Source organism: Neophocaena asiaeorientalis, unplaced genomic scaffold, assembly GCF_003031525.2.
Source record: "Neophocaena asiaeorientalis asiaeorientalis breed wild unplaced genomic scaffold, Neophocaena_asiaeorientalis_V1.1 scaffold443, whole genome shotgun sequence".
In the NCBI taxonomy this organism is placed as follows: Eukaryota; Metazoa; Chordata; class Mammalia; order Artiodactyla; family Phocoenidae; genus Neophocaena; species Neophocaena asiaeorientalis.
In genome coordinates, this window is record NW_020171808.1 from 2695206 (window position 1) to 2722833 (window position 27628).

The following is a 27628-nucleotide window of genomic DNA, read 5'->3' on the forward strand; positions in this document are numbered from 1 at the left end:
GGAATTTGTTTCTTTTCCCTGAAACTGTATTTTAAATATTTATCATGAAGTTTAATACTATAGTTACTTAAGAAAAATTAAGCAAGAATTTGTACTCCGGTAGTCCCCTGAAAGTGAAAGTATTTCTTTTGTTGTGGGTAAAAGGATTGCTATTGTTCAAGCTTCCTTATTAAACAAGTGTGCTCTGTGTTTGTTTTTAAATCTCAAGGCACCACCTTCCATGGTTAACACTGAGCAGCGCCAGCATGCTGAGCATATATTCTTATCATTTAGGAAATCAAAATCACCATTTGCAGTTTGCAAGCATATTTTGGGTAAGTGTTTACTTTAAAAATACCTAGTTTTTCTATCTTGAACTTTAGATATTTTAAATTCCTTTAAAAATAAGCAGGTTTGTACAGTTATAATTTTCCATTAATAATCATTCCACTGAAGTGGCTTTAAAGATATTCCATAAAGCCAGAGAGAAAACTCTGATTTTGCTTTGGATTTTTCTTCCTTAAATAAAACATTCAATAAGTTGTTTTATTATTGACCGTAATATCAAGGCTGTTAATGGTGGGAGGAAAATCTAATGTTTTTTCTGTTGTTTTCAAGTATGATATCACTTATAGGAAATGTACTCTAACGTATCCCAGTGTTTTAAAATTAAGATTATTTTTGGGGGTTTCTACAGTTTCTTTTAGTTGTTTTTTCATCATTTTTTAAAAACCATGTAGTTTGTACTCAGCTCGCTTAGCGAGTATTGGTTAGTTCTGTGTAGGATCTTCATTGTATGTCCTAAAATGAAGCATTGATTTTTACTCTTGTAAAAAGTGTTTTGTGAGTACCTTATGTCTGACATATGTATGGAAGTGATCTCTTTCCTTTAAAAATTATCACAGAAGTCATAACTTAATCAGAGATGGCATTTTCTCTGCCTCTTAGGTATTTTTCAATAATAGTTAAGAGAGATTTCATTGGTTATTGTTATTTTATAATCTGATAATTGTTGGCTGTTTTTCTTAATTGGAGCCACTTTTTTTGTAACCCATATTGAAGGCTCAGAAAAGAAGGCTATTTGAGTTGTCCATGACCACAGAATTGGTTAGTTGAGCGTTAGGAACGAAACTATCTGACCTTTTATTCTTGTGCTTTTAGGAAGACTAATCCGTAGCCACCAGCACTCTGGTTTCTGGATGGAAACAGCCTGCCATTCCAGCTCTGTGGGCAGAGTGCTCTCCAGCTCAGGGCTGGGGTGAGGACTGTGGGGCTCAGTGGGCAGGGCCGGGCGCCAGGGTGCCTGCGGCCTGGAAGCAGCTTGAGGAAGTCACTTCACCTCTCAGGCCCTTTTTTCATCTGTGAAATGGGCATAATGATGTCGTTTGCCTTAAATGGACTTGACTGTCTTAAGTCGTAGTGAGGTGCAGACGTAGTAACATATGAAAGCACTTTGTGAACAGTCATGTAAATGTCATTGCCCCGTTACTTCATTTCAGATGGCCTTTGAAATATGCTCTGTCCTCTGCACGGAGCTAGCATCAGCGGTAAAGGCGGCCTTGTCTCCTTCAGGAGTTAGATCTTACATTAGAGAAGCAGTTTAATAACCACCTTTAATTCTAAATGAGGCGGGGATTTTTGTTTTTTGGGTTTTTTTGAGTAGCCTGTTTTTATACTCGGTTGAATTTGCTTCTGGCACTAAGGAAATTTGTTATCTTGTGGAGAATAACTCAGTGTTAAATTAAAAGAAGCAAAACTAAACATCATTAAGAATTTAAGGGAGCCTTGCTTCATCCTTACTGCCTTGAAACTGCTGAGCATTAATAGATGTAGAAAACCTCAGATGATCTGAGTCTGGCTCTTGTGGCTGTGCCCTCACTGCATAAACAGGGTCCCAGTGGTGTCTCATCTGACTTCCGACTGACTGTGACTCAGTTGTCCTTCTGTGCTAGCTGGAAATACCCGATCTAAGTGATAAGTATGTTATTAGAGTGTATTTGTTTATACCACTCTTTCCTTTTTAGAGTATGTATATTTTATGAAGAACTATTGCTTTGTTATGCTGTGAGCTTGTTTTAGAATACTTTTGTTTTCCTGGTAAAAATTTCTAAAGAATAGTATTGCTAGTTCCAGCCGTGCTATTGGAAGCAGTTTGGGTTTTGAGACATTAACTGTTTAAAAGGTTGGGTGCATGTGTTATAAGCATATCATTAATGTACTGCAAAGCCTTGTGTTACATTAATGTTTACATCTAAACTTCACAGAAAATCTTAACTCCTTACTCAGTTGCCACCAGCCCAGAAAGGTTAATTCCTCTAAGAAGACTTCTCATGCACGTGGCAGTCGATCGCAATCCAGAATTTTCACATTCTTATTTCGGGATTATAAGTCATTTTTATAGAGTGTCTGGGTGATAGATTCTAATGAAGGGGAGACTTTCTCTTGGATGCTTCCCTTTTCTGGCCTCTTAAAATTCTTCCTTCCCACTGCTAACTTAAGTTTTATTATGTTTCTCATTTTATCTCATTTCTTTCTCGTCTTATTCTTTTGTTTTCACTGTAGTTTTCATTTCTTTGCTCTTTTCTGTGTGTTTGTGCGCGTGTGTGCGTGTGCATGTTGCATGCTTGTGCGTTTTGTTAGAAGAGCACTTTCAGACCTCTTGGCCTCAGAAGTCTTTGGCACTTAGGAATTTACTAGTTTTGTAGGGTCAGGTGTTCCTTCAAAAAAGCTGTGAGTTCTGCTCTTGTTAAAGAAATACCCCCAGACCTTGAGGGGTCGGTCCAGCACTTCTGGAGCTAACTTAGCAGCTTCCTTTTGCCCTTTTCTCAGGGAGAAAAGGATTTCTTTGGTTTCTTATCTCGGAGGTATCCGAGACAAAACAGAACAAGCCTGAGACTTGTTACATTACCGTTGGTGTGCTTGTGTGTGTCACCGTGCAGCTTACGTTGCCCCTGCTTTGGACAGGAGCCCCAGGGCCGGAGCGGGGAGCGTAGCTGCCGGAAGCCAGAACGCAGTGCTCTTCCTCTCAGCCCTTACCTTCACTCTCGCTTTAGTCTTCCTGGCTCGAATTTCAGATGGCCGACAAGATGCGTGTGAATCTTACTTACGTAATTATTATTAAAGAGTTACTGTGGTAGGAAGTGAAAGCTTCCTGCTAAAGTGGCTTAAACTACATTGTCATCTAAACAGTGTCCTAGTCAGTGGGAAATCATCCCTAAGAGTATTAGAAATTCTAGATGAACTGTGAGTTCTGCACAAGGACCTTGCAATTTTGAGCATCTTTCCAGCAGGAAGCAAGAATAAGGCTCCTGTGTGTGTCAAGTCCTCATCCTCTGCTGGCAGGCTTCCGGAGCTCCCGCGAGCATCTTCTGCACATTTCTGTTGTGTTTAAGTGCAGTCTATGAAGGCCAATGGCAGTTTTTATGAGAAAGTGTAATTTATTAGGTTAGGAAAACTTTTAACTTTGGAATCTGGCTTTCTTTTTTTCAGATTCCTCCATTCTTAGAGACAGTTTCTTATAGGAATAGTAATTTAGAGATCTTCATTGATACCAAACAGAGAAATCTAAGGAAAAGAGGTATCTTGAAAACTTCTGAATGTGATTTACTTTCTGTAATTGTCCCCCTACTGACCCTTGCAAAAAAGGGGAGGGGGCAGAAAAAAGCTAGGCTATAAGCACAGGGAGTTAGACAGGAGCATGTTTCCTTGCTCACGAGAAGCAGGAGTGTGTGCTGGGCCTTGTCTAGTTGGCACCTGCATTTAGGGCAAGGCGCATGTCACCAGAGGACATCACCCAGCCACGCGGGCTGCAGTTTCCTCTCACAGTCTCTCGGTGCATCAGTTTCTTCAACAGTCAAATGCAGGGATCGGATTAGATGATCTTCGGAGTTCTATTTCTAAAATTCTGTGAGTCCCTACAATTCTGCTTCCTTGTTAAAATCCATGGTTAAGAATTTCAGGTCCTTAAAATGTTTACAATTTCAGTAGAAAGTACAGATAGGCAAACAACCATCATTTTCTTTCAAGAAGAGGTTTATAATAAGAGATGATTTGAATTACCTTTATGAGGCAGTACCATATTTCTCCTTAGTGAGCAAAATAGATAGAACTGGTTTCTGTTTCCAGTCCTCTTTGAATAAAACACTTTTTGTTTTTCTCCTGGAACTTTAAACGCATCTTTTTATAATAGGTTTACATTTTTGGAAGCTGTTGCTTTATTTATTCATTATATTTTAAGGTTTCTAAATTTTTGTGAGTTCTGATTACCATCTCAATTAGAATTCATGTTCAGATGGCATGGACTAATCGAACTTAAAAAAAAATAAAGGTCCAGATTGGTTCCTCTTGCTAGTTTTAGTATGTTCAAAACTCCCGTGCTGTAGTCTAGTGTGATAGGAATTGATGTAGGCATACCTTTTCTCGCACATTTTTATAGAAAATTGTGTCAAGATCACTTGTAATATTTTTAAATGATCTGTGCTTGAAATGGAGAGAAAATGATGTGCCTGCCTGTATCTTCATTCTCTTCTGAGAAGTTCTTGAAGGTGTTATTCTGTGCCTAGAGGTATTTCTCGGGCTTCCAGGCACTCCTGTCTAGTGATCTTGGCAAATACCCAGGAGTTGAATCAGACTCTGCATGGGTTTCGCATGATGGTTATTTTGTAGAGCTTCAAAAAGTTTCTTTTTCTTGACTTCATTTTGACTGTTTCTCCCTTTTGATAATGCTATTTGGAAACTGACTGTAGTGGTATTGCTGAATTAAAGAAAAAATAGAAAATTAATGTAAAATATTTCTTCAGTATGTTAATTTTCTATTTTTTTCCCCTCCTGATTCAGTTCTTAGTTTGGATACTGTAACTTGCTAGTTAAAGCTGGATCTTTCTGAGTGTAGCTTTGGGATTTTACTCAGTTTGATCAGTATTGCAATCAGAAAATGCACAAGCACTTCTCACCTTGTGTAAATGTGATCCCCCCCCCCCCTTTTTTTTTAAACATTTTGAGAAAAAGAACATGAACATGATTGTGTTTATTTCTGAACTTGCTATTGGAGATGGGCCATCCTGCTGAAAGCTTAATTAATTACTGAACAAACATATTTTGACAGCATGGCTCCTCGCAGATAGTAATGTTCAAAGACTAGTTTATTAGATACTTTTCTGATACAAAGTTCTGTTTTGCACAGGGTGAGAATCTCTTAGGAAATTTTCTGATTGCTTTATATTTTTATTTTATTTTTTTTAAAGCTGTGTTATTTTTTAGTTCTTCATGCTTTGGAAGTAACAGTTGAAGAGAGGTGAGGAAAGTTTGTGAAAATTGTGATCGGTGATTAGCTGCCACCTGCCTGAGGTGTCTTCTGAGAGGAACTAACCTCTTTGTGGTGCTAGAGCAAAGGTCACTGGATAAAAAAGGAACAGGTAACCATCTCATTCCTTGTCTGAAAGTTCTCTTTAAAATTAAGAAATGCAGAATGTTCACGGGAAGGTGAGCTGCTGTTTGAAGAAGGTGTCTGTTTCCTCCTTAGAAACGAGTAAGGTAGACTACGTCCTCTTTCAAGCTGCCACAGCCGTCATGGAGGCCGTTGTCCGCGAGTGGATCCTCCTGGAGAGAGGGAGCGTCGAGTCACTGCGCACATTCCTCTTAACCTACGTCTTACAGAGGCCTCAGTAAGTGCGCAGGGGAGGCGCCGCCAGACACTTCCCTGAGCCATCCTTTGGGATGCTTTTTCCTTTACTTTTTAATGATTGACATTTATGGTTAAGCTCTGTGTGGGCTTGTATTTTAAAAACCCACACACGATTGTAGGTTGTTTTGGGACTTAATGAAAGAATACTTTTTAATTTAAGCTTGTGTCACTGGGTTTTGTTTCTTTGAAGAGATTGTGCTTCGATGTTAGGGTTTTTTTGTTGTTTAGTTCTGGGATTTTGGTTATAAATAAAAGTTGATCTTTGACTCTGTCGAAAATCCTTTATACTTAACTTGATCTTCTTTTGGTTCTTGGTATGTATTATAAGACGTAAGTGGGTAGCCAGGAGGGTGAGGGGAGATCAGGCACCATTATCAAACCAAATGTTACACGTATATATATGTGTCAATACATAGAAACGTGCATTGAAAAGGTTGTAGAAGAAAAAGTACCAGATTCTTTAACGATTTTTTTTGGATAGGGGGTCAGATTTGAGGAATGGGATGAAAGTGAATTTTCTTTTTATATTATACACGTATTGTTTAAAAAATTTACAAGATTGTGTGTATTCATTGCTTGTATGATTTAAAAACAAATGAGGAAAACTATTAGCCGTACAACTTTGGGAGAAATTCATTTACTCTGTATCTTTTTTTTTTAAAGTCCCCTGAATTCCAAGTTGTCTTCTAAGACGAGGCAGCATACATTGTATGTATGCAGTTTGTGCCGTTGATACTTTTTTCATACATACTTAGTTTCACACTCAGTGAAGAAAATGTTACATAATCAGAAATGCTGGTAATTCGGAATGTTGATTGACGGCGATAAAGATGCATAAAACTTTCGAGCGTGCTGTCATACCTTTGTTCCTGCTGACTTCACTGACAGCCTCTGAGTTCATAATATTTAATAATAATTGCTGGCATGACTTTTGCACTCAGTAAAGTGCTAGTAAGTGCTTCACATATCGAAAAATGTATGAGAGAAAAAAACCAAGTGTTACTTAGCCTATTAGCATTACAGGTTTAATGGACAGCGTGTTCCAGGGATGAGCAGGTATACATATCTCTGAGTGAGGGTGTGGCTTATTTTTTCTGATTTTAACAGAATAAGGAAAACTCGCCCCCATTTCAAACCTTTCTCTTCTGCTTCATGCTGGTTTTCTTCCTTTATTTAAATTTTAATCCGTTGTTTAATGAACCCTTTTGGGTGGATACCAACTTGCCCTGGAGCTGCTGATTTATCACAGCCCCACCTCCACCCCCCACTGAGCTCGGCCGGTTTCAGCTGTGTTTATGCATGTCATCTCTTGTGTCATCCAGAATCATCTCACCGTAATAATTTTGATTCAGGAGTTATTTTAGAGTTGATTGTAGGGTTCCACATTGAAATAGTTCACTTATATATTGTCTCCCAAACTCTTTCTTTTTTTTGCTGTGCAGCTTGTGGGATCTCTGTTCCCCCACTAGGGACTGAACCTGGGCCATGGTACTGAAAGCCCAGATTCCTAACTACTAGGCCACAGGGAACTCCTCCAAACTCTTATTTTGGAAAAAAGAAAACAAAGTTTTCAGCCAAGTTGAAACAGTAGTACTGGGAACACTCACGTGCCCTCTCCCTAGTAGAGGCTCAGCCAGCATTTAGTGATACTACATCCCTGAAGACTGCAGCGTGTCTCTTCTAAGAGATCATCTCAATACTCCTGATATAATTACTATATTTATATTATTTAACATAATTCTGACCTCATATTTTGATATTTCCAATGTTCTGGAAAACGCTATTTGTATCCTTTTCCTCCTTTATAGGTTACTTTTTTGATCCAGGGTTTAGCCTCAGATTACATGTTGTATTTAGTTGTTGTGTCTCCTTTTTTTTTTTTTTTTTTTTTTTTTTTTTTTTTTTTTTTTTTTTTGCGGTACGCCGGCCTCTCACTGCTGTGGCCTCTCCCATGGCTCACGGGCCCAGCCGCTCCGCGGCATGTGAGATCTTCCCGGACCAGGGCACGAACCCGTGTCCCCTGCATCGGCAGGCGGACTCTCAACCACTGCGCCACCAGGGAAGCCCTGTGTCTCTTTTAATCTAGAATAATTCTGCCTTTTTTTGGTCTTTCATGACACAGACATTTTAATCTTGTAGAATGTCTGATGAATGGATTAGAGTCTAGTTAAAACTTTTGGTGCTCTGCATGGGTAGAATGCTACAAGTTATATACTGTAGAATACTAAGTACGTAATGTTCTGTACTTCCCATTGCATGCATGGAAGTTTTCCTTTTCTATTTTTTCCTCCTAATTGTGATTAAAATTTGCACAGAGTGAAATGCAGGGTACACTTTTTAATTTTTATTTATTTTTTGGCCACACCGCATGACATGTGGGATCTAGTTCCCTGACCAGGGATCAGACCCACACCCCCTGCATTGGAAGTGCAGAGTCTTAACCACTGGGCCACCAGGGCACACTTTTTTAAAGGCAGTATGGCATAGTGGTTGAGAAAGGGACTGTGAGTCCCCCTCTGCCACTTAACTCCATGACCGTGGGCAAATTATTTAACCTCTCTGTGCATTAATTTTCTGATTATTAAGTGGAGTGAATAACAGTACTGATAGTACTTTACTAAAAAGATTGGGAGGATTCAGTGCACTAATTTTTGTGAAGTTAGTTTATATAGAGACAGGTCATAGGCGCTCCATAAACGTTGGGTATTGTTATTTACTTTCCTAGTAATTTATAATTTTTGCCAGTAACAATGTTTAAAGCTAGCTTTGTGTACATTTCTAGTAGCAGTCAGTGTGTTTGAAACTATCGTGTCCCCTCAGAAGTACGAATATTCCCTTTGGTCAGTTCACACTCTTGCACACAGTAGGATCTTTGCTGCTATTCGCTTAGTGAATGCTTCAAGTCTGTTTTGAAGGAATCCTTTTCGTTCTTGACAGAGCGGGACACGTTCGTTCGTGTGTATGAATGTCTGGTGAGTGCGTGTCATGCAGCAGGCGGCGTGCTTTTCTGTGGGACCACAGCAGCATGCTCGGCGCGGCGCGCTTCGGGTTGTGTGAAGTGTGAGGGAGCCCTTCTGTGTACTGACCAGCCACGTGCAGAGAGTGGCATTTACAGGCCAGGAACTGAAAGAGGTTTGGTGTAGCTGTGGTCATGAGAGTGCGTGGAGGGGCTGCGATGAGAGGGGAGCAGATCCCTGGCCATGAAGGGCCTTAGAAGTGGGTGGCCATATCGTTTATGTCCAAATGGGGACACCTTTCAGAGTAAAAGAAAGCACTATTCATCATTGTTCTGGACAGCGGGTAAATTGGGAGTACCCCAGGAAGGCTGGGATGGGACCCACTGCTTATAAGCCGTGTTAGGGAATTTGGGTTTTATCCCAAGGGCATGTGGTGGTTGTATCTGTACGGCATTCTAGAGGCTGGATTATAGTTTAGGGTTATGTTTTCTGAGCCTTCTTTTTAAGAAACCGTTGTGAAAAGGCAGTTAAATCCGTGTGCCCTTGTGGCCCAATGGCGCTTTGTAGGAGGCCTCCACCTGAGATGGGTGCTTCTGCCACCACACTGAGGGACAGATATGAACATTTACAAAGGTTTGGAAGAACGTGTATGTTTCCATAATGGCTAGCTAGCATGTTGCCTTTCCATGTTGAAGGGAGTGGATCTAAGATGACACTGCTGGTTGGAGACGGAGATTAGGTCCGAATGTGGCTCTTGACTGGTAGAATGTCCATCTGGCTTAGTGAGCTGATGACACCGCCCGGAGCTGCTGACGCTCACGCAGCGCTCGCTGTGCACGGGGCGCAGCGTTAAGAATATGTAACTCTTGTGACAGCCCTGTTACTGGTATCCCCATTTCACATGTGAGAAAACTGAGGCTCTGAGTGTGAACGGTCTTGCCCAGGGTCACATAGCCAGTAATAACTGGAGTGTGGATTGGAACCCAGGTCTCTGGCTGTGGAGTCAGCGCATAACCAGGAGCACGCTGCCTCAGATGTGAGCCGTGCTGCCAGCAGCTGCAGGCACAGTGAGAAATTGGGGAGTATTTTTATATTGGATTTGTGTAAAAGTTTTCACAATGATTTTTATGTTTTACAGCCTCCAAAAGTATGTTCGGGAACAGATTCTATTAGCAGTAGCAGTAATTGTAAAACGAGGATCATTAGATAAATCAATTGACTGCAAAAGCATTTTTCATGAAGTCAGCCAGTTGATAAGTAGTGGCAACCCCACTGTGGTAAGTGTGTTAACTATTCGTAAATACTTAAAAGTTTTATTTTGTATTACGCAAATACCGTTATCGCAACAGTAATGGATATCTACGTAAAAGAAAAAAGGCACAGTCTAAGAAATCAAGCAATTTCCATTGTTCATGTTTTCCTCTAGTCCGTTTTTTACATGTGTACGTACTGTAGATGCAGTATACTTCGCTTTTTCATTTGATTGTTTTTTATGTTGCCAGTGTTCATAATCGTCATAAGTTCATAAACCTCGTGTGGTTTCCATGATCCTGTTTAATGGTGTCAAATATTACAAGCTAATGTACCATAATATTCTTAACCGTTTCCCTTCTGTTGAACATTTCCCCCTATTTTTAATAAACCTTTGACAAGTACTAGTGATAATGGAAATGTGAATAAAATATAAAATGATATCTGACATAAAAACTCTTAAATGTTGCAATACTAATCGGCCAAGGTATGCCACGACTACCAGGTGTGACTGTCAGCTTCCTGAGTTTTCTGGGAAGCCTGGTTGGTTTTTCCCCTCTCCATCTCCTGTCTGCCTGTGAGAACCGGTCAGCTGGGAGGGTGACGGGTTGTGGCCGCCCTGTCAGAGGCCAGAGGAGCTGGAGCTGGTGTTATTGATAGCTGTGGTTGTTGGCTGGAACCATTGACTTTTATCAGCTGGGTGAGATTTAACTCAGGTTGAATTGGGGTTGGCAATACCTAGCTCTTCTTTTTTTTTTTTTTCATTGAATTACAGTTGATTTACAGTGTTGTGCCAGTCTTGGCTCTTCTGATTCTCAGGTATTAAATCTTTAAATATTTTGGGTAGTCTGTTCACTTTCCCAGTTTCTTTTCTTTAATCATTTGAAAGATATCTGTGAGGCTGTACCCCTTACGATTCTGTATGGTTGGTGTCTTCAGTGGGCCCTCGGCACGCGGTGTGATTTTAGGTTGTTTGTGGTGTGAGTTAGGGTGCTGTGGTCATTTTAGGAGGACCGCGCGCACTGTCCCTTCCCTTTCACAGTGTTTGGGTCTCTCCTTGCCACACAGACGTGTGCTCACCTTCCCGCTCCTGCTGTCTGCCCTCCACTCTACTGGGAGTGACCCAGCAGGGTCTCCACCGAAGGAATAAATGAACAAGTAGTCAGGATTTCCTGTATCTACCCTAGGTATTTTTTGTTTTTCCTTTGGAATTTTCCTTATCAACTTTATTGAGGAATAATTTACATGCGTTACTGCGTCCATTGAAAATATACACTTCAGTGAGTTGTGACAGTTCTGTGTACCAGTGAACAGTCACACAGTCAAGATACAGAATGTTTCTATCTGTGTTTTCATTATTGATTGTGTAGATACTGTGTTCTATGTCATTTTTGTGGCAGGTTTCTTCCAAGAGTAGTGCTGTACGGTAGAACCTTCTGTGTTGATACAGTGTTCAGTATCTTTCCTCTCCAGTGTGTGGGACCGCACTAGCCACATGCTGATTTTGAGTGTTTAAAATGTGACTTGTGTGACCAAGGAACTGAATTTTTAATTTTATATAATCTTAATTAAATTTTATTTGAATTCAGATAGCCACATGTCGCTAATGGCAACCATATTGGACCATGTAGTCTAGAGACTTTAATATCTAAAGGTCTAGTTTTATGTTCCTAACACTTAATCTTCGTATTCTAAAATTTAATTGTATATCTAAAACTAACAACTTCGAAGATGTGCATGTTTGAATCATTACTTTTTTTTTTTTTTTTTTTTTTGCGGTACGCGGGCCTCTCACTGCTGTGGCCTCTCCCGTTGTGGAGCACAGGCTCCGGACGCGCAGGCTCAGCGGCCATGGCTCACGGGCCCAGCCGCTCCGCGGCATGTGGGATCTTCCCGGATCGGGGCACGAACCCGTGTCCCCTGCATCGGCAGGCGGACTCTCAACCACTGTGCCACCAGGGAAGCCCAATCATTATGTTTTATGAGTTATTTTGGCTTTGTTTTATATAGTGAGGAGCTCTGTTGAAAATAGTCCCCAGATAAGATTCCATTTACAATGTTTTGAGGTGAAAATAATTGGGAAGCTACTTTTTACTAATAATAATCTATATGCTCTCAAAATTCTCTCTATTGGTAGACATAGTCTCCCATTTCTGATGGAGAGCTTTGCTCTCGAGATACTGATGCTTCAGGGCTGCCCACATTCATTGTGTCAGTACATCCGTAGTCTTACATTTCCGTGGATTTCTGTTAGCATTTCCTGCCTAACTAATGGCCGTGTGCGCAGTCCAACGGGGACGTCACTGTTGGTCAAGGGAAAATCAAGCGGTGGTCTGACTAGCCAGAACTTGTAGGGAAAAGGCTTGGAACTGAGGCTGCTACTTGGAAATATTATCCCAGCCCCTACTGCTCTAAATCAAGTTACTCTTCATAATTTTGGTTCTCTTCGTAATGTGTCAGGTGACACATCGTTTCACTTGACAATCTGCAGTGAAGGAGTCCAGCTCATTGGATTGACCAGGATTTAAACTTTGGGAACTTAAGCAGCAACTCTGGGATCTCTGCTTTTATGACTGTAGTTGGGTGATCATGTTGACTGGGGTTTCAGTATTAAGGTAGGATTTCTACAGTCTGTTCTCACCCCCACGAGTAGCTTCTTGGCAGCCGGATGCCGAAGGATTCGGAGCCCTGGCCCCTCAGGAATGAGCACACACTCGGGAATTGTGTTCTCCGCTTCCTCTCCCCTGGGTAATTTGACCCACCACAAAAAGTAGGCCCACTGCAACCTGGCAATTGGTTTTTTTGAGCCACTGAAATAACTGATGTTCTGAGAATGATTGGAACAGATGTAGCTGTCTAGTTAGAGAGGATTTTGCTCTGTTCACAGTACATACACTTTGAGGGGAGTGGATAAATTTAATATCCTCGTGAAATATTCCAAAGCAGGAGGAGTTTTTTAAAGTTGAATTTCTGCTAACAGGGTTGAGAACTTCTGTAGCGGTAAGAAGTCAGTAGCGGGGGGTAGAATATAATTTCAAGATTGCTGGATGAATCTATTTTGGTGACCACACTGAAAACACAACTCAGAAAGCATTCCTGTGTTTATATGGCAAGTTCAGAATTCCTGCCTGGAACCATTCCTGCTCATTCAGCAGGTCTAAAAAATGAGGTTACAGACCAGTAAAACATTTTAATCTATCTTCCTCTGTCTTCTTCTCAGACTGTTAAGAATTTGTGGGAGTGCTTCAAGAATTTACTTAAGATTTTCTTAGGCTCAGAGACATGAATAGCATTGGGAGAGAGGTTTAAAACTTTTGATAAGAAAGTAAAATGGTAAGATCAGAACATTGATACAATGTTGGCTAGAAACTTTCTTTATAAAGGTGATTTTAAGAGATATTTGAAAGGAAGAGATAACCGACTGGTTTTTTTTGGATGAAAGAAAGGGTTGACCTCATGGATTACTAAGTTAGGGGACTAACTTCACCCTTGCACATCTTCTAGAATGATGCTTCCAGTCAGCTCTAATTGACTGGGAGCTGTGTGTAGTCTGGCTTTCCTGCTTGCTTTCTAAGAGTGTGTTTTTTGGTCCAGCATCATGCTAGTCAAGTATGCATGTTTAAATGAGTTTAGGGGCAGGATAACATGATACAGATTTTGATTTTGGATGTACACTTAGGTTCAAATCCTAGCTCTGCCATTTGCTACCTACTTAACTTGAAAAATTGTTTAACTTCTCTAGGTGGTGATTTACTAATATGTGGAATAAATGTGGTAATATCCAGGCCCAGAAGAGGAAAGACAATATTAAGTGCATTTAGTAAGCATTCAGTGAATGTTTGTTTTATGTCCCTAGTTAGTGGTTTCACAACCCTTTGTTTATAGAATCTTAGGACATGAACTGTCATCTCTTTCTATCAAATAATATTTTAAGTGTTGAAAATCAGAAGAAAGTATTTATACTATTATCCATGGATGGAAACGAATTGAGTATTTAAAAAATATATAAGCAACGTATTAGCTTTCCTTTAAACGCTCTGAGAAGTATCTTATGGTCTTTGTTCTCTGTAGGTATTTATGAGTTAAACGATTTCCTATGGAGATTGTATTTTGTAGCCCCATTCAGTTTTCTGTGTATCGTGATGTCCTCTCAGAGGGACAGTGCTCGTGTGGCTCTTACGTTCTGTGCTGTCTGCTCCAGTCTGTGCACAGGCTGTCCTCCCTCTGCGGCTGCTTCACCTTGCTTTGCAGTGGTGTTAGACCTCGGAGGGATACATACAGAGGCTTCACTTCCCAAAGAAAGTGGTCACATTTTTAATTTTAATTAGCATTTAAGCTAAATTTTTAACCTATTTCATGTTTGTTTTAGTTCCTTTGAAAGAAGTAGGCCTATTTAAGTCACTTTTAAAGCTGTTGAACGCATCATTTAAGCCTCCTTTCTTCCTCTTTGCCGTGCTAGAGAGAAGAGGGTGAGAAATTCCCCGTGTGCTGCAGTGCTGCCCCGGACGTGATAGCAACTTAATCTCTCTTATCACAAGTCTCATTGATGTTTGCTTAGAGGAGCAGCTGGAAGTCTGCTTTATGTATGGCAACCTTTCATAAAGTTTATTCTTGGTAATAAAGCTCCTGGGGTAAGAGCCAGGCTATTATAAGAGACAGTCCTCTCTCTGAACAAGAGTATTTTATTTTGTCAGCTGGAGTTAGTGTTTGAGTATCTTGTTCTTGTGACAGTAAGCTGGAGAGTAAGGCAAACTGTCTCTGAAGGGTGTTTTTCCACTGTCATGAAATTAATGTCTTTTACTGGAAATGAGAATTCTGCTGAAAGATTTTTAATGCGAAGGCAGCAGTACTTCAGTTGTTAGCCGGTGAATTAACTTGTGATTTTTTAGTACTTCAGTGAAAGAAAACATATTAGACTCTTTCATAACCTCGAGACCTCATTGAATTTCTTCTACTTGTTTTACATATTTAACTTTTCTCTTTGAAATTCATCAGTAGGGAAAAAAATAGGGAGCACATCATTTATTCATTTTCTGCCTTCCCTTGTGTTAGTGTCGTGTCAGGCACAGAGGCAAACATTGGTTTATTAATCCAGGTGATGTTTAGTGAGTACGCGCTCTATTGCTCTAGTGATGCTTTAGTTTAGTATATATTTTTTTAATCGATAACTTATTTTGTGACTTTAATTTGGTGGATTGCAGATAACAGTCAAGAAGGACTAAGACGCCAAATTTTTTTTTTTTTTTTTTTTTGCACGCGGGCCTCCCTCTCACTGTTGTGACCTCTCCCGTTGCGGAGCACAGGCTCCGGGCGCGCAGGCTCAGTGACCATGGCTCATGGGCCCAGCCGCACGCGGGATCCTCCCAGACCGTGTCCCCTTCATCGGCAGGTGGACTCTCAACCACTGCGCCACCAGGGGAGCCCCCGAAATAGGTTATTTTTTATGATAAGGATGAGAATACTGTTGCCGCTTCACCTTATATCTTATCAGAACCTGCTGCATTTACATAGTACTTTTTGTTGCATTATCTGATTTGAAGGTTAGGACAATCGTGTGAATTCTGCAGTGTACAGGGTAGTAGCCCTTTTCATAGATAAGAAAATCGAGGCTCAGGTAGATGAAGTGGTTTGCTCTCAGTTACTTGAAGTGATAAATCTTGGACTCTCAGAGCCCAGATTCTCTGACTTCTTTTTCTGCACTATTGAAAGAGACTGCAGAGTGTTGTCACTCAGAATTTATTTGGGAGATAGTTGTGATAGCGATTGTTGTTTGGTTTCTGACTTACTGAAAATGAAAGCTGTCGCTTTGGGACTGCTTGTTAGTGGTGGTCAAGTGGCCAGCAGCAGCGGGTGACAGGCACAGACAGAATGATTGGGCAGAGCTGTGGGCAGACGCGCATCGGGGCTTGGGGCTCTGCCCCCAAGTGTCGTAGGCTGGGAGCCCTGCCCTGTGTGTTTCAGCAGAGTCCAGGTGCTCTCCTTGTCACCACGTCATGTAATCATTGCCTTAGAAATGATTCTCTTGGAAAATTTTACATGAAGGAAGTTTCATTAAAAGTGTTTGCTTGCTGCATTTGGAAAATTAAGATACTACCTGAATTCTTTATGATCCTGGATAAATGAAGCATTGCCATGTGAGCCTCTTGGAAGTCTAAGATTTGTACTAATGGTACTCTATACTGGCTTCATCCCTGTTAACTTCAGTGTTACAGCCCCATATATGCTGCTTACCAGTCAGTCCGTCACCTTTCAGCTGGTTTCATTGAGACTCACCTCTCTGCAGTACCCACCACAGGTTTTGTCTCCAACCCTCTGAAGTATTGGAATCACCATCTCTAGTACAGAAATAAGATCCAGCCCTGCCTGAGGCAGAGGCAGCCCTGGAGGCACTGAGGCACTGGTCCGTCGGGGGAGGGAGGGGGGTCAAGAGGTAACACACTCGGAGTGACCCCTGACACCTAGAGTGTGAAGCAGGCAGACTGAACGTCCACAAGGGTAAGGACGACAAGAACTTGTGGGTGCCTTTCCCCCGCTTCCTCCCTCCGTTTCTCTGTCCCGAGAAGGAGCTTCCCTAGCTGTCTCAGTGCCCCTGCTCCGCAAGTCACTTTATGTTAGTGAGATTTAATTGATAAATGGTTGTGGAAACGAATAAACGTATCGGGTAATGCGTCTTAGACACACGGTGTGTGCTTGATTCCTCTGTGAATAGGGAGAAGTGCTTTTCTGATCTGTACAGAGTGCTTTGCTCTTTTAATGTACAGTCAGTGCTTCCTATTCATCATTCTCCAGGAATTTCTTAATTAGCACCTCTGAGCCACAGTAGTATAATCTTTTTTTTTTTTTGGCCACACCATGCAGCATGTGGGATCCTAGTTCCCCCACCAGGGATCGAACCCGGGCCCTGACAGTGAAAGTGCCAAGTCCTAACCACTGGGCCGCCAGGGATTTCCCTGTAATTAATGTTTATGATGCTAATCTCAAATCCTTTCAGGGCTTCCAGGTTAAGGAGCAATTAAACTGTTTGGTTATCTTTTAATGATGAAAATATCTTACTGAATTTTAGTTCTTATAAAGCTGGTAATTTTAGGTGGGTCAAGGCCAGGACATTTGACTTCTGGCATTACCACAAACCATGCTGCATAATTTATTTTTATGTATTTCTTAAGTCTTTGAGTGGTAAATTTGGTAAGGAGACACTTGTTTTGGAAAATTTGTCCTTTTATTTCATAAGTGGAAAGTGGAAAAAGTAGAATACAAAACAGTACATTGGGTTAATAGTAATGGTATTGTAATAAATAATGTATAACTGCATTTCAAAATTGGAAAGCTGTAAACAAATATTACAGTAGTAACCTATGGATGGTTACTTTTGTAGGAAGAAGTTATTTAAAAACAAAATATTCTTATGTTCAACAAGCTAAGTCCACAATAAGGATGTGTTTTGTTCATACTTATGCACTAAGAACACACTTTCTTTTATGGGTGAATTTGTACTTCATTGTTGTGAAGTTTGTAGTTGTGGTGGGATGTCTTTATTGCTACATCTCAAAAGCAGTCCCATCCCACCGAGGGCTCCTTGTTTGTCTGCTGAGGCTTTTACTTTTAAAAACTCTTCCTTTTCCTAAGTAGTAACCTCAAAAAGCTTGTCCCTTTTCACTGCTCCTGCCCTTTTCTGCGCTCACTGACCACAAACACGTGCTTGTAATCCTAGGAAGTGTTTATTTCACAGAAAAATAAAGCTTTATTGTGAGTACATGTTGGCTTCAATCATTAATTAGAGTCGTGTTACTAAAAATTTAAATATGGTCGTAGTCTAAAAATATGTTGTTTTGTGGTGAACATAGTTTGGCACTAAAAAGCAATTTGTGGCTAAATTACTTGTGCAGAACTACTATGGATAATTTCTTGGTAAGAACGATAAGCTTGTGTCTGATGGTGCTTCTGGGTTCTCTTCAGCTGCGTGTTTTTGTGTAAGTTGTGCGTGAATTCTGTTTTCGGTAGATTGATCATCTCACCTGAGATTCCAAAATTAGTCTCCTTTTTTTAGTAAGACGCATTTTCTTAAACATTTAGGTATCTGTTCATAGTGTCCTGTTCACTGAAGTCTTATTTAGAAAGGGTAGGAGAAGAGCAAAAAATATGGGGAAAGATTGTTTTCAGGATCATATGGTCTTGTAATCCATCATGGTAGATCCTTGTAAGTTAACTTTTCCTTTTGAATTCCGTTAATTTGAATTTAATACTACCCACTTTCCCCACCAAAGCCTAGCTGTATTTAAAAACTGTTCATGGTTGATCCCAACGGTATTTAAATGTATCTGAACTTTCGATTGCTGGCACTTTGGTCATTAATCACCATTTTAAAAGAAAGCCATTTTTTAAAATACAATTTTGTTAACTAAAAAAATGAACGATTGTACTTGATATGTTTCTAAGGTCTCTTTCAACTGTAAGATGAAGTATGTGATAAACTGTTTCTCTGTAAGAGGCTCTTTAATGCTTGGTTTCTTCCTCCTTGTGCCTGGGTCCATGCAAAGGCAGTTGAACTTACACACTTTTCTTGAAAATTGGGTAAAAGGGGACATTGTAATGTTAAAACAGATGTATCAATATATTTTGAAGTACAATTAGAGAGAGAGAGAGAGAGAGAGAGAGAGAGAGAGTGTGTGTGTGTGTGTGTGTGTGTGTGTGTGTTTAAGCTAATGGAGCTATAGTCAGAGGACTTACTGTTGAACACAGCCCTGTCTGTATACCCCCGGATTCCCAAGGGTATTTGCACGTATTCTGTGTTGTTAGGGCTTCTTGGTGTGGAAAAGTCTGAGAAACTGCTTGAGTCTCTGGGCTAGTGTGCCATCATAATTGTTAATTATACATCATACTTACCCTAGTTAAGATTGAGGCAAATAGGAATTTAATTCTTTTTTACATTTTCTTAGAGGAAAGTTTTAGACATATACACAAATATACAGATATACTACAAATAGTCTGTTGGTCACCTATGTAACCATCATTCATCTTCAACAAATATCAGCTCATGCTAATCTTTAGGAATTTAATTTTATGTATATTTGCTAAGATTTGCCAAGATAAGCATCTGTAAGGTCAAGGTACTGACATCAGAAGCATTTCTGAGCAAAGATGTTGCAGTTGGTGGGCGGGCAGGACCGTGCTCAGCTGTTGTATAAGCTGCATAAATAGTATCATCTTGACTTTAATCTTTCGGTTGTTCAGAGGTAGTGTGCATATTTCTCTGTAACCCTTGGAAACTTGCCAGAATAATTTGTATCGTCCCCATCATGGCACCTTGACTCTGAGCAGTCCATGAATAAAAGCAGCGAGTTGAGAGTAGACGCTTGTTGGATACAGCCATTGAGAAGGAAAATCGTCATTTTCAATTTTAAAAACTTGGGAGTACTACGTGGTTAATGTTTTGGAGACCATAAAATCCGTTTCACTTTTCATCTATTTGGAAATACATTTTACAGACATCAGAACGTAGAGTCAGACAGACCTGGGTTCAAATCTCAGCTGGCCCGAATTACCTGCCCTTTGAATCTCACTTCTTTCAAATGTAAAATGGGGATAGGGATTGTTGTGTGAATTCAACGAAATGATATGTTAAATACTGATCATCTTAAAATATCATTTACACTCTAGTTGAGTACTAGTAGGAGTACTCAGGAGTGTGTCCTGAGTTCAGGTCTCAGATAGGTTTGTGTAACTGGACTGAGGAGGAATACTAAACAGTCCCAAGGCCACTGCGAAAGGAGAGCTAATCTTTATCTTGTCATATCTGACTTTCTGGCTGGTAGGTATAAGATCTCAAGATACCATGGAAGATCTAAAGATAAAAATGTTTCATTATGTTTGAACAAATATTGTATTGAAACAAAGCATCGGGAAAATAATGCCTCATAATGATTTGTTATCAAATAATTACAGCAAACTCTGGCCTGTTCTATTCTAACTGCACTATTGAGTGAATTCTCAAGTTCAAGTAAAACTAGCAACATTGGACTGAGTATGGAGTTCCACGGCAACTGCAAAAGAGTTTTTCAGGTACTGGTATTTTTGTTCTTGTGTTTTAATTATTAGATCACTCACTTTTCACTCAATTTGTTGCTAATGGAGTGAGGACATTGCTTTTATCAAGTTGAACAATAGCCTATACGTGAAGGTTTGCGTCGTGATTTCATAGGATATAGTAAAGTGATAGGTTTGGTGAACATAGTTGACGGTTTAAGATTATTTGTTTAATTCTAGTCTTAAAAAGGAAATGCTACTATTAAGACCCTTAGCTTATTAATTTTGTTCTTATTGGGTTTAGATAGAACTAATTCAATTGGTGGGACTCCGCTGGCCTTAAAAATAGGCCTGGCTATATGCCAGAGAGGGCTGTGTATTTCAGTGTTATTGCAGATGGTGTGGGCTCTTTGTTTCGTGTGTATTGTTTGGCTCTGAAGTAAAGTTGTGTGAAGGCACTGGTTTCAATCCGAGGGCTCCCACTGAAGCTGCTGAGCCCTCAGCTCTGTCGTGGTCGTCAAGACCTGCTTCTCTAGGGAGTGGCATTTATGTGACGGTAAATGTATTCAGACCGGCATCACTGTAGCGTATAAGCAGGCCTAAAAATGGAAGATATCCTTGAAGAAGCGATGTTTTCCGTTGGAAGCTTTAAGGTTTTTATTTGTTTGTTTTGTTTTATGGTTCTAAAAGGGAACATATCTTGAATGAGCTTTAGATACAAAAACACGTGTGGTTAATTTACTGCAGGAAGAAGACCTCCGTCAGATCTTCCTGCTGACGGTGGAAGTCCTGCAGGAATTCAGCAGGCGGGAGCACCTCAGCGCCCAGATGTCGTCCGTGTTCCAGCGCTACCTGGCCCTCGCCAACCAAGTCCTGAGCTGGAACTTCCTTCCTCCAAACTATATCCTTTCAACAACCGAACGGTTTATGTGTGGTCACTTTCATAGATTGAATTAATTATGGCTAAAAGTACTTTATCTCTGCAGATTTATGAAACATGTTTTTTGAAAGAAAATAAGAATCTTTTAGAAATGGAATTTTACTTTATTTTATAATACCACAATGCAGTAGAGTACTTAGAAAATTTTCAATTTCTTCATAACTTTGTAGAAGAGGGTTGAATAAGCGGAAACATTTGGTGGGTCATTGGGCTGTTGCTAACCAAGGGATAGGAGTATGCCTTAGGAAGGGAAGGGAAAAAGGTGGGAAGTGCATTTTACCAAGAAACGGAATCATTTTCTCCTGTAACATGTAAATTCCATTCAGATTTTGACTGACTTTCCTTAAGGCGGGTTTGGAGTTCTCTATTTGATCTTTGTGGATTACAGTTGCTCAAGTGTAGATAATAAGGTAGTAACATGTTTACCTTTCGGAGAGTGTTCCCAGTATAAAAATAGGAAAATTCCATTTCTAGCAGGTTATTTATTAGGAATACAAATTAAGTTTAAATAGGTTATATTATTGATACAAAGTGTCTACTTTTTTATCATTTACTAAAGTGGAGAAATTTGTGTTAGAAATGGAATTCTAGTTCAGAGTTTATGATTTGCTTTTCTAGAAATGGAATTCTAGTTCAGAGTTTATGATTTGCTTTTCTAGAAATGGAATTCTAGTTCAGAGTTTATGATTTGCTTTTCTAGAAATGGAATTCTAGTTCAGAGTTTATGATTTGCTTTTCTAGAACATTGCTACCTTGATAGATTAAAAGCAGTAATGTACGGTGGGCTGCCCGTATGTACCATAGTTGAGTCACACAGATCCAGGCTCAAGGTTCAGCCAATCTCAGGCAGGTTACTTAACGTCTCTGAGTCTCAGTTTTTCCAAATGTAAAATGAGGATATGGATTGTTGAGTGAATTGAAGGAAACAATACATTTAAAATACACTCAGGAGTTAGCTCCTGTTTATTGAGCTCTTGGTAGCCTCCTTGAAGTCTCCTCCTCAGCTTGCTGTGCTGTGCTCTTTCTTCTTGGTCTGGTATACTGCTTATGGTATAGGAAATTACAGGAAGTTTACTTTAACCTGTTCTAGGTATTGTTAATAGGAGGACGGCGGTGGGGGTCTATTTAGGAGAAAAGGGCAGATGATAAGCAAATAGGACATAGATATCCAGCCACTTGAGAGATGAGGGTGAGCCAGGGAGCCCCGCACTCACCGACACATATCTGAGCTAATTACCTGGGCTGTAAACTGTGAGGTTTTTAAGGGGGCAGGGGCGAGGTGTAACTCTTTCTTCTGTTTTCAAGCTAATACATTCATGTAATAGAAAATGAGTTGTAAGATGCCATGTAGGGTGCTAGGTCTCTGACGGGAGCCCTGAGTTCTCAGTTCTTTCTCAGAGGCGGTCGTGGTGAGTGGCTGCCTTGCAGGGCAGAGCTCACAGGGAGGCTAGTTATGCCCCCTTCTACCCTAGTCGCTAATCCTCCTTCTGCTAATAGTCAATTTTATATCTTCAGTATATTCCTTTTGGCTGTTAAGAGGCACATATTTTCTTAGGTTTGCTTTTAAAAAATTTTCCCCTTTGTGTTTTGCCATCTAATTTTTGCTCTAGTTTTTGTTAGGGAAAAAAAAAGAAAGATGTTGAAAAACTTTGAGACAGATTTAAAAAGTAACAGGCCATATGGAGCTATCAAAACATTAATTATATATGGGAAAATCAAGGAAAGTTACACTGCATATATTGTAGCCAATTTTAAAGTCTCTGTTTTAGGGGAAAATTAAGTTGGCTGAAAAGTGACTGTTTTGTAAAGGGAAACAGTGCTCTGGGAGTTTGGAAACAAAGTTTGTCTAAAGATACACACATAAAATATTTTTATAAAGCATGTAGATAGAGCTTTGGAAAACTTGTCATCTAAAAATGATAGGCAGGACTACAGTGTTGCTGAAGGAAAGAATTCATCGTAGATCTTGCTCTTCATGTACAATGTTCTGTTTCACGGCTTACAAGTGAGCTTCTTTGTGCCTATATGTGTTCCTACAGCGGCCATTTGTTGGGTAACAGCTACAGTTAAGCATTCCTTCCTTTAAGTGGATTAGCTTAAGTGTGGGACAAGAATATGGCAATGGAATTAAACGAAGCTGCGTTGTCAGTGCTAATTAAGAAAACTAGTTTCAAGGAAACCAATTCTGCCATAATTTCTAATTTTGGCGGTTACTTGCAGATCTGCTGTTCAATAAGCTGGGAAGGAGTTGAATAATTATTTAGTTTTTAAAAGTAATTAATTAATTAATTTTTGGCTGCGTTGGGTCTCCGTTGCTGCGCGCAGCTTTCTCTAGTTGCAGCAAGTGGGGGCTACTCTCCGTTGTGGTGCACGGGCTTCTCATTGTCGTGGCTTCTCTTATTGCAGAGCACCGACTCTAGGCGCGCGGGCTTCAGTAGTTGTGGCATGCGGGCTCAGTAGTTGTAGCTTGCGGGCTCTAGAACGCAGGCTCATTAGTTGTGGCGTATGAGCTTAGTTGCTCCATGGTATGTGGGTTCTTCCTGGACCAGGGATCGAACCCTTGTCCCCTGAAGTGGCAGGCGGATTCTTAACCACTGCACCACCAGGGAAGTCCCAATTATTTAGTTTTATACCTTGAAAAAGGTCTAATGATCATATTTAACTTAATTAATATATTGAGTTGATGTCTTTTTAAAATATGATTTGTCTTTTAGGATAGACAGAATAGCAAGTAGACCTTGTAAAAAATACGTTGTGTGCTTTGTATCACATCTATTTGATCATTTAGAATGGTATGTTAAATGAGTCTGTGTTAAATTACCAGTATCAGTTCCTATTCATAATTTTTGTAATCTGCTATCTTTTTTGTATCTTTTTATTTTGAAGTAATTTTAAGCATGCAGGAGGTACTACAAGGGTAGTTGAGAGAATTGCCGTGTGCCCTTTACCAAGATTCACCCGCTGTTAACATTTTGTCCCATTTCTTACTCTTCCTGTCTCTGTCTCTCATTACACACACACACACACACACACACACACACACACACACGTGTACGTGCGTTTGTATGACAGTATGTGTATATTTAAACACAGTTCTTCTGAATCATTTGAGAGCACTTGCAGACATTATACCCATATACCTCTGAGTACTTCACTGTTTGTTTTCTTGTGATCAAGAATTTTCAAATTGCACTGCGGTTCTTATAGGAGAATGTCTTACAAAACTCTGGTATGGTTTTCAAAACCAAGAATTTAATGTTGACACATTGTTATTATCTAATCTGCAGTCCATATTCAAATTTTGTCAGTTGTCTCACTAATACCTTTTGTAACTGTTTTCAGTACTTTGTATTTAGTTGTCCTAAGTCATCTTTGATCTGGAAAGCTCCTCAGCTTTTCTTTGTCTTTCATGAATTTGACATATATGATGTGTATAGATCAGTTACTTTAAAAAAATACCCCTCAGTTTGGGTCTGTTGGATATTCCCTCCTGACAGTTTCGGGTTACTCATTCTCGTAGGATACTGAGTAGTGGTTCCTTTATGTCAGGAGGCGTGTGATCCAGTTTGTCCCATTTGCGGGGAGTGGGGGGGGTTCTCTTTGATCTTTTGGTTAAGGTGGTGTGTGCCAGGTTTTTCCATTGTAAAGTTGCTGTTCCTTTTTGTAATTAATAAATGATTTGTGGTGTTATACTTTATATAAATACCCTGTTCCTCCTAAAATTTCAACCATTAGTTCTAGCATCCCTTGGTACTCCTGGCCTGAAACAGTTGGTGCGGTCGTTGCACATTGGTGATTTTACTGATCCCATCATCTCCTTTTGTGCTTATTTGCAGCTTTCTGCCATAAAGAAGAGGTTTCCTTTCTTCATTGATTTATTCATTTATATGAGTATTGACTCAGGGATTCTTCTTCTTCAGAATGGATTGTAGTCTGTTGCTGTCATTGTGTATTTTGCTGCCCACGTTGTGCCAGGTCTGGCCCTTGTCAGCTGACTTCTGTGTCCTTTTGGTTTGTCCCACTGTTCTAAGTTTTAACTGAAACAACCTGGGTTTAAATTTTTAGGAATGAATGACTTATTTTAGATGTTCTATGAAGAGTTCACTCTAATTATTTAAAAGTTTTCTTTTAAATGTTAAGAAATTTAAACACTGAGCTCCCTTAAACAAAATATCTGCACGGACCCACTTTGTCTGTGCCTGTGCTCAGGTAGTGTCCGTTGCAGTGATAATTGGTTATTTTCTAGAACAGCTTTATTGAGATGTATTTCACATACCAAACCATCTGCCCATTTAAAGGATACAATTCAGTGGTTCTTTGTGCGATCATAGACTTGTACAGCACGACTGTCGTTAACATTAGAACATTTTCATCACCCCAAAAAAGAAGCCCTTGTATCTGTTAGTGTTCATTCCCTGTTTCCCCCAAATTCACCAGCCCGTGGCACTCACTCGTCTCCTTTCTGTCTCTATGCTGGACATTTCATATAAATCGAGTCATATAATATATGGTCTTTTGTGACTGACTTTCATTTAGCCTGATGTTTTCAGGATTCATTCATATTGTAGCATGCATCAGCACTTCATTCCTTTTTATTGCCACATAATATTCTGTTGTAAGGATATGCCATATTTTTATTTATTCATTGATTAGTTGATTGACAGTTGGATTGTTTCAACTTTTTGGCTATTATGAATAATGCTGCTATGAACATTCCTGTGTAGTACAAGTTTTTGTGTGGACTTAATATTTTCATTCCTCTTGGGTATACCTAGGAGTGGAATTGCTGGATCATAAGGAAACTCATTGTTTAACCTTTTGAGGAACTGCCAAGCTGTTTTCCAAGGTGGCTGTACCATTTTACAGTCCCAGTAGCATTATACGAGGCTACAGTCCCAGTAGCATTATACGAGGCTTCCAATTTCTCCACATCCTGGTCAACACTTGTTATCTGTTTTTTGTTTATAACTGTCTTATTTCGTATGGAGTGGTATCTCATTGTGATTTTGATTTGCATTACCCTCGTGGTTAATGTATCAAACATCTTTTTTGTGGTCATGGGCCATTCGTGTATCTTTGAAGAAATGTTTATTCATATCCTTTGTCCATTTTTAAATTGGGTTATTTGTCTCTTTAAAATTGAGTGTAACAATTTTTTATATCTTCGGATAAAAGTCCCTTAGCAGATAAATGATTTTCAAATATGTCCTCCCTTTCTGTGAGTTGTATTTTTACCTTGTTTTTTTAAACATTTATTTATTTATTCATTCATTCATTCATTTATGGATGGCTGCATTAGGTCTTCATTGCGACGTGCAGGCTTCTCATTGCAGTGGCTTCTCTTGTTGCGGAGCACGGGCTCCAGGTACCAGGCTTTAGTAGTTGCGGCACGCCAGCTCAGTAGTTGTGGCTCACGGGCTCTAGAGCGCAGGCTCAGTAGTTGTGGTGCACGGACTTAGTTGCTCTGCGGCATGTGGGATCTTCCCGGACCAGGGCTCGAACCCGTGTCCCCTTCATTGGCAGGTGGATTCTTAACCACTGCGCCACCAGGGAAGCCCCTGTTTTTACTTTTTTATGGTGAACTTTGAAGCACAGAAAGTTTTAATTTTTATGATATTTAATTTATGTCTTTTTTTCCTCTTGTCCTGTCTCAGAAACCATTGCCTGATCCAAGGCCATGAAGACTTATGCCAGTGTTCTTTTCTAAGACTGACTTCTTACATATAGGCTCTTATATTGAGGTCTTTGATCCATTTTGAGTTAATTTCTGTATATCATGAGAAATAATGATGCAACTTGATTCTGTTGCATGTGGATATCCAGTTATCCTAGCAGATAACTGATGGTTGATGAGAAGGAGGAAGAGTCTGGTGGAGTAGGAAGCACTGGAGAGAGAGTGGTGGTGGGCGGTGACTGACTGCAACTTCGTTGCCCTAACGTCTTTTGTGGGTTATTGGTCTTTTTAAGATTTATGAGTTGTGGGACTTCCCTGGTGGTTTAGTGGTTAAGACTTTGCCTTCCAGTGTAGGGGATGCGGGTTTGACCCCTGGTAGGGGAGCTAAGATCCCACGTGCCTTGCAGCCAAAAAATAAAACAGAAGCAATGTTGTAACAAATTCAATAAAGACTTTAAAAATGGTCCACATCAGGGGCTTCCCTGGTGGCACAGTGGTTAAGAATTCACCTGCCAGTGCAGGGGACACGGGTTCGAGCCCTGGTCCGGGAAGATCCCACATGCTGCAAAGCTACTAAGCTTGTGGACCACAACTACTGAGCCTGCGCTCTAGAGCCCGTGAGCCACAACTACTGAGCCCACGCGCCTAGAGCCTGTGCTCTGCAGCAAGAGAAGCCACTGCAACGAGAAGCCTGCACACTGCAACGAAGAGTAGCCCCCGCTCACCTCAACTAGAGAAAGCCTGTGCACAGCAACGAGGACCCAATGCAGCCAAAAATAAATAAATAAAATAAAATAAATTTAAATAAATAAATAAAAATGGTCCACATCAAAAAAATCTTTAAAAAGAAAAGATTTATGGGTTGTAAGAGTTCTTTGTGAACTCTGAATATATAACACAAATTCTTTAGTGGATGTATGATTTTCACATATTTTCTCCCATTCAGTGGGTTGTCTTCTTTCTTTATGATGTCCTTTGAAACATAGAAATTTTTAATTTTGTTGATGTCCGATTTATCTATTTTTTCTTTTGTTGCTTTTGATATATTTAAGAGGGCTTTGCATAATCCAAGGTCACAAAGATTTTTTAAAATAGACTTTTGTTTTTTAGAGCAGTTTTCG

The 27628-nt window shown here is 40.0% G+C and overlaps 1 protein-coding gene across 5 annotated transcripts in view; it reads left to right on the plus strand.

Annotated features, from left to right (window-relative positions):
* The first annotated feature begins 201 nt into the window (after positions 1 to 201).
* The window catches only part of XPO4 (exportin 4), a 95050-nt gene continuing 67623 nt past the window's right edge, over positions 202 to 27628 (plus strand). The window contains exons 1-6 of one of the 5 annotated variants that reach the window (XM_024751503.1): positions 202 to 314; positions 5223 to 5393; positions 5501 to 5642; positions 9758 to 9896; positions 19813 to 19929; positions 20641 to 20794. In XM_024751503.1, coding sequence (XP_024607271.1) covers positions 5548 to 5642; positions 9758 to 9896; positions 19813 to 19929; positions 20641 to 20794 — 505 coding nt within the window. In that variant the 5' untranslated portion in view covers positions 202 to 314; positions 5223 to 5393; positions 5501 to 5547. Of the gene's footprint in view, positions 315 to 5222; positions 5394 to 5500; positions 5643 to 9757; positions 9897 to 19812; positions 19930 to 20640; positions 20795 to 27628 lie in introns of those variants that run through there. The other 4 variants (XM_024751420.1, XM_024751341.1, XM_024751574.1 and 1 more) reach the window with 4 other exon arrangements.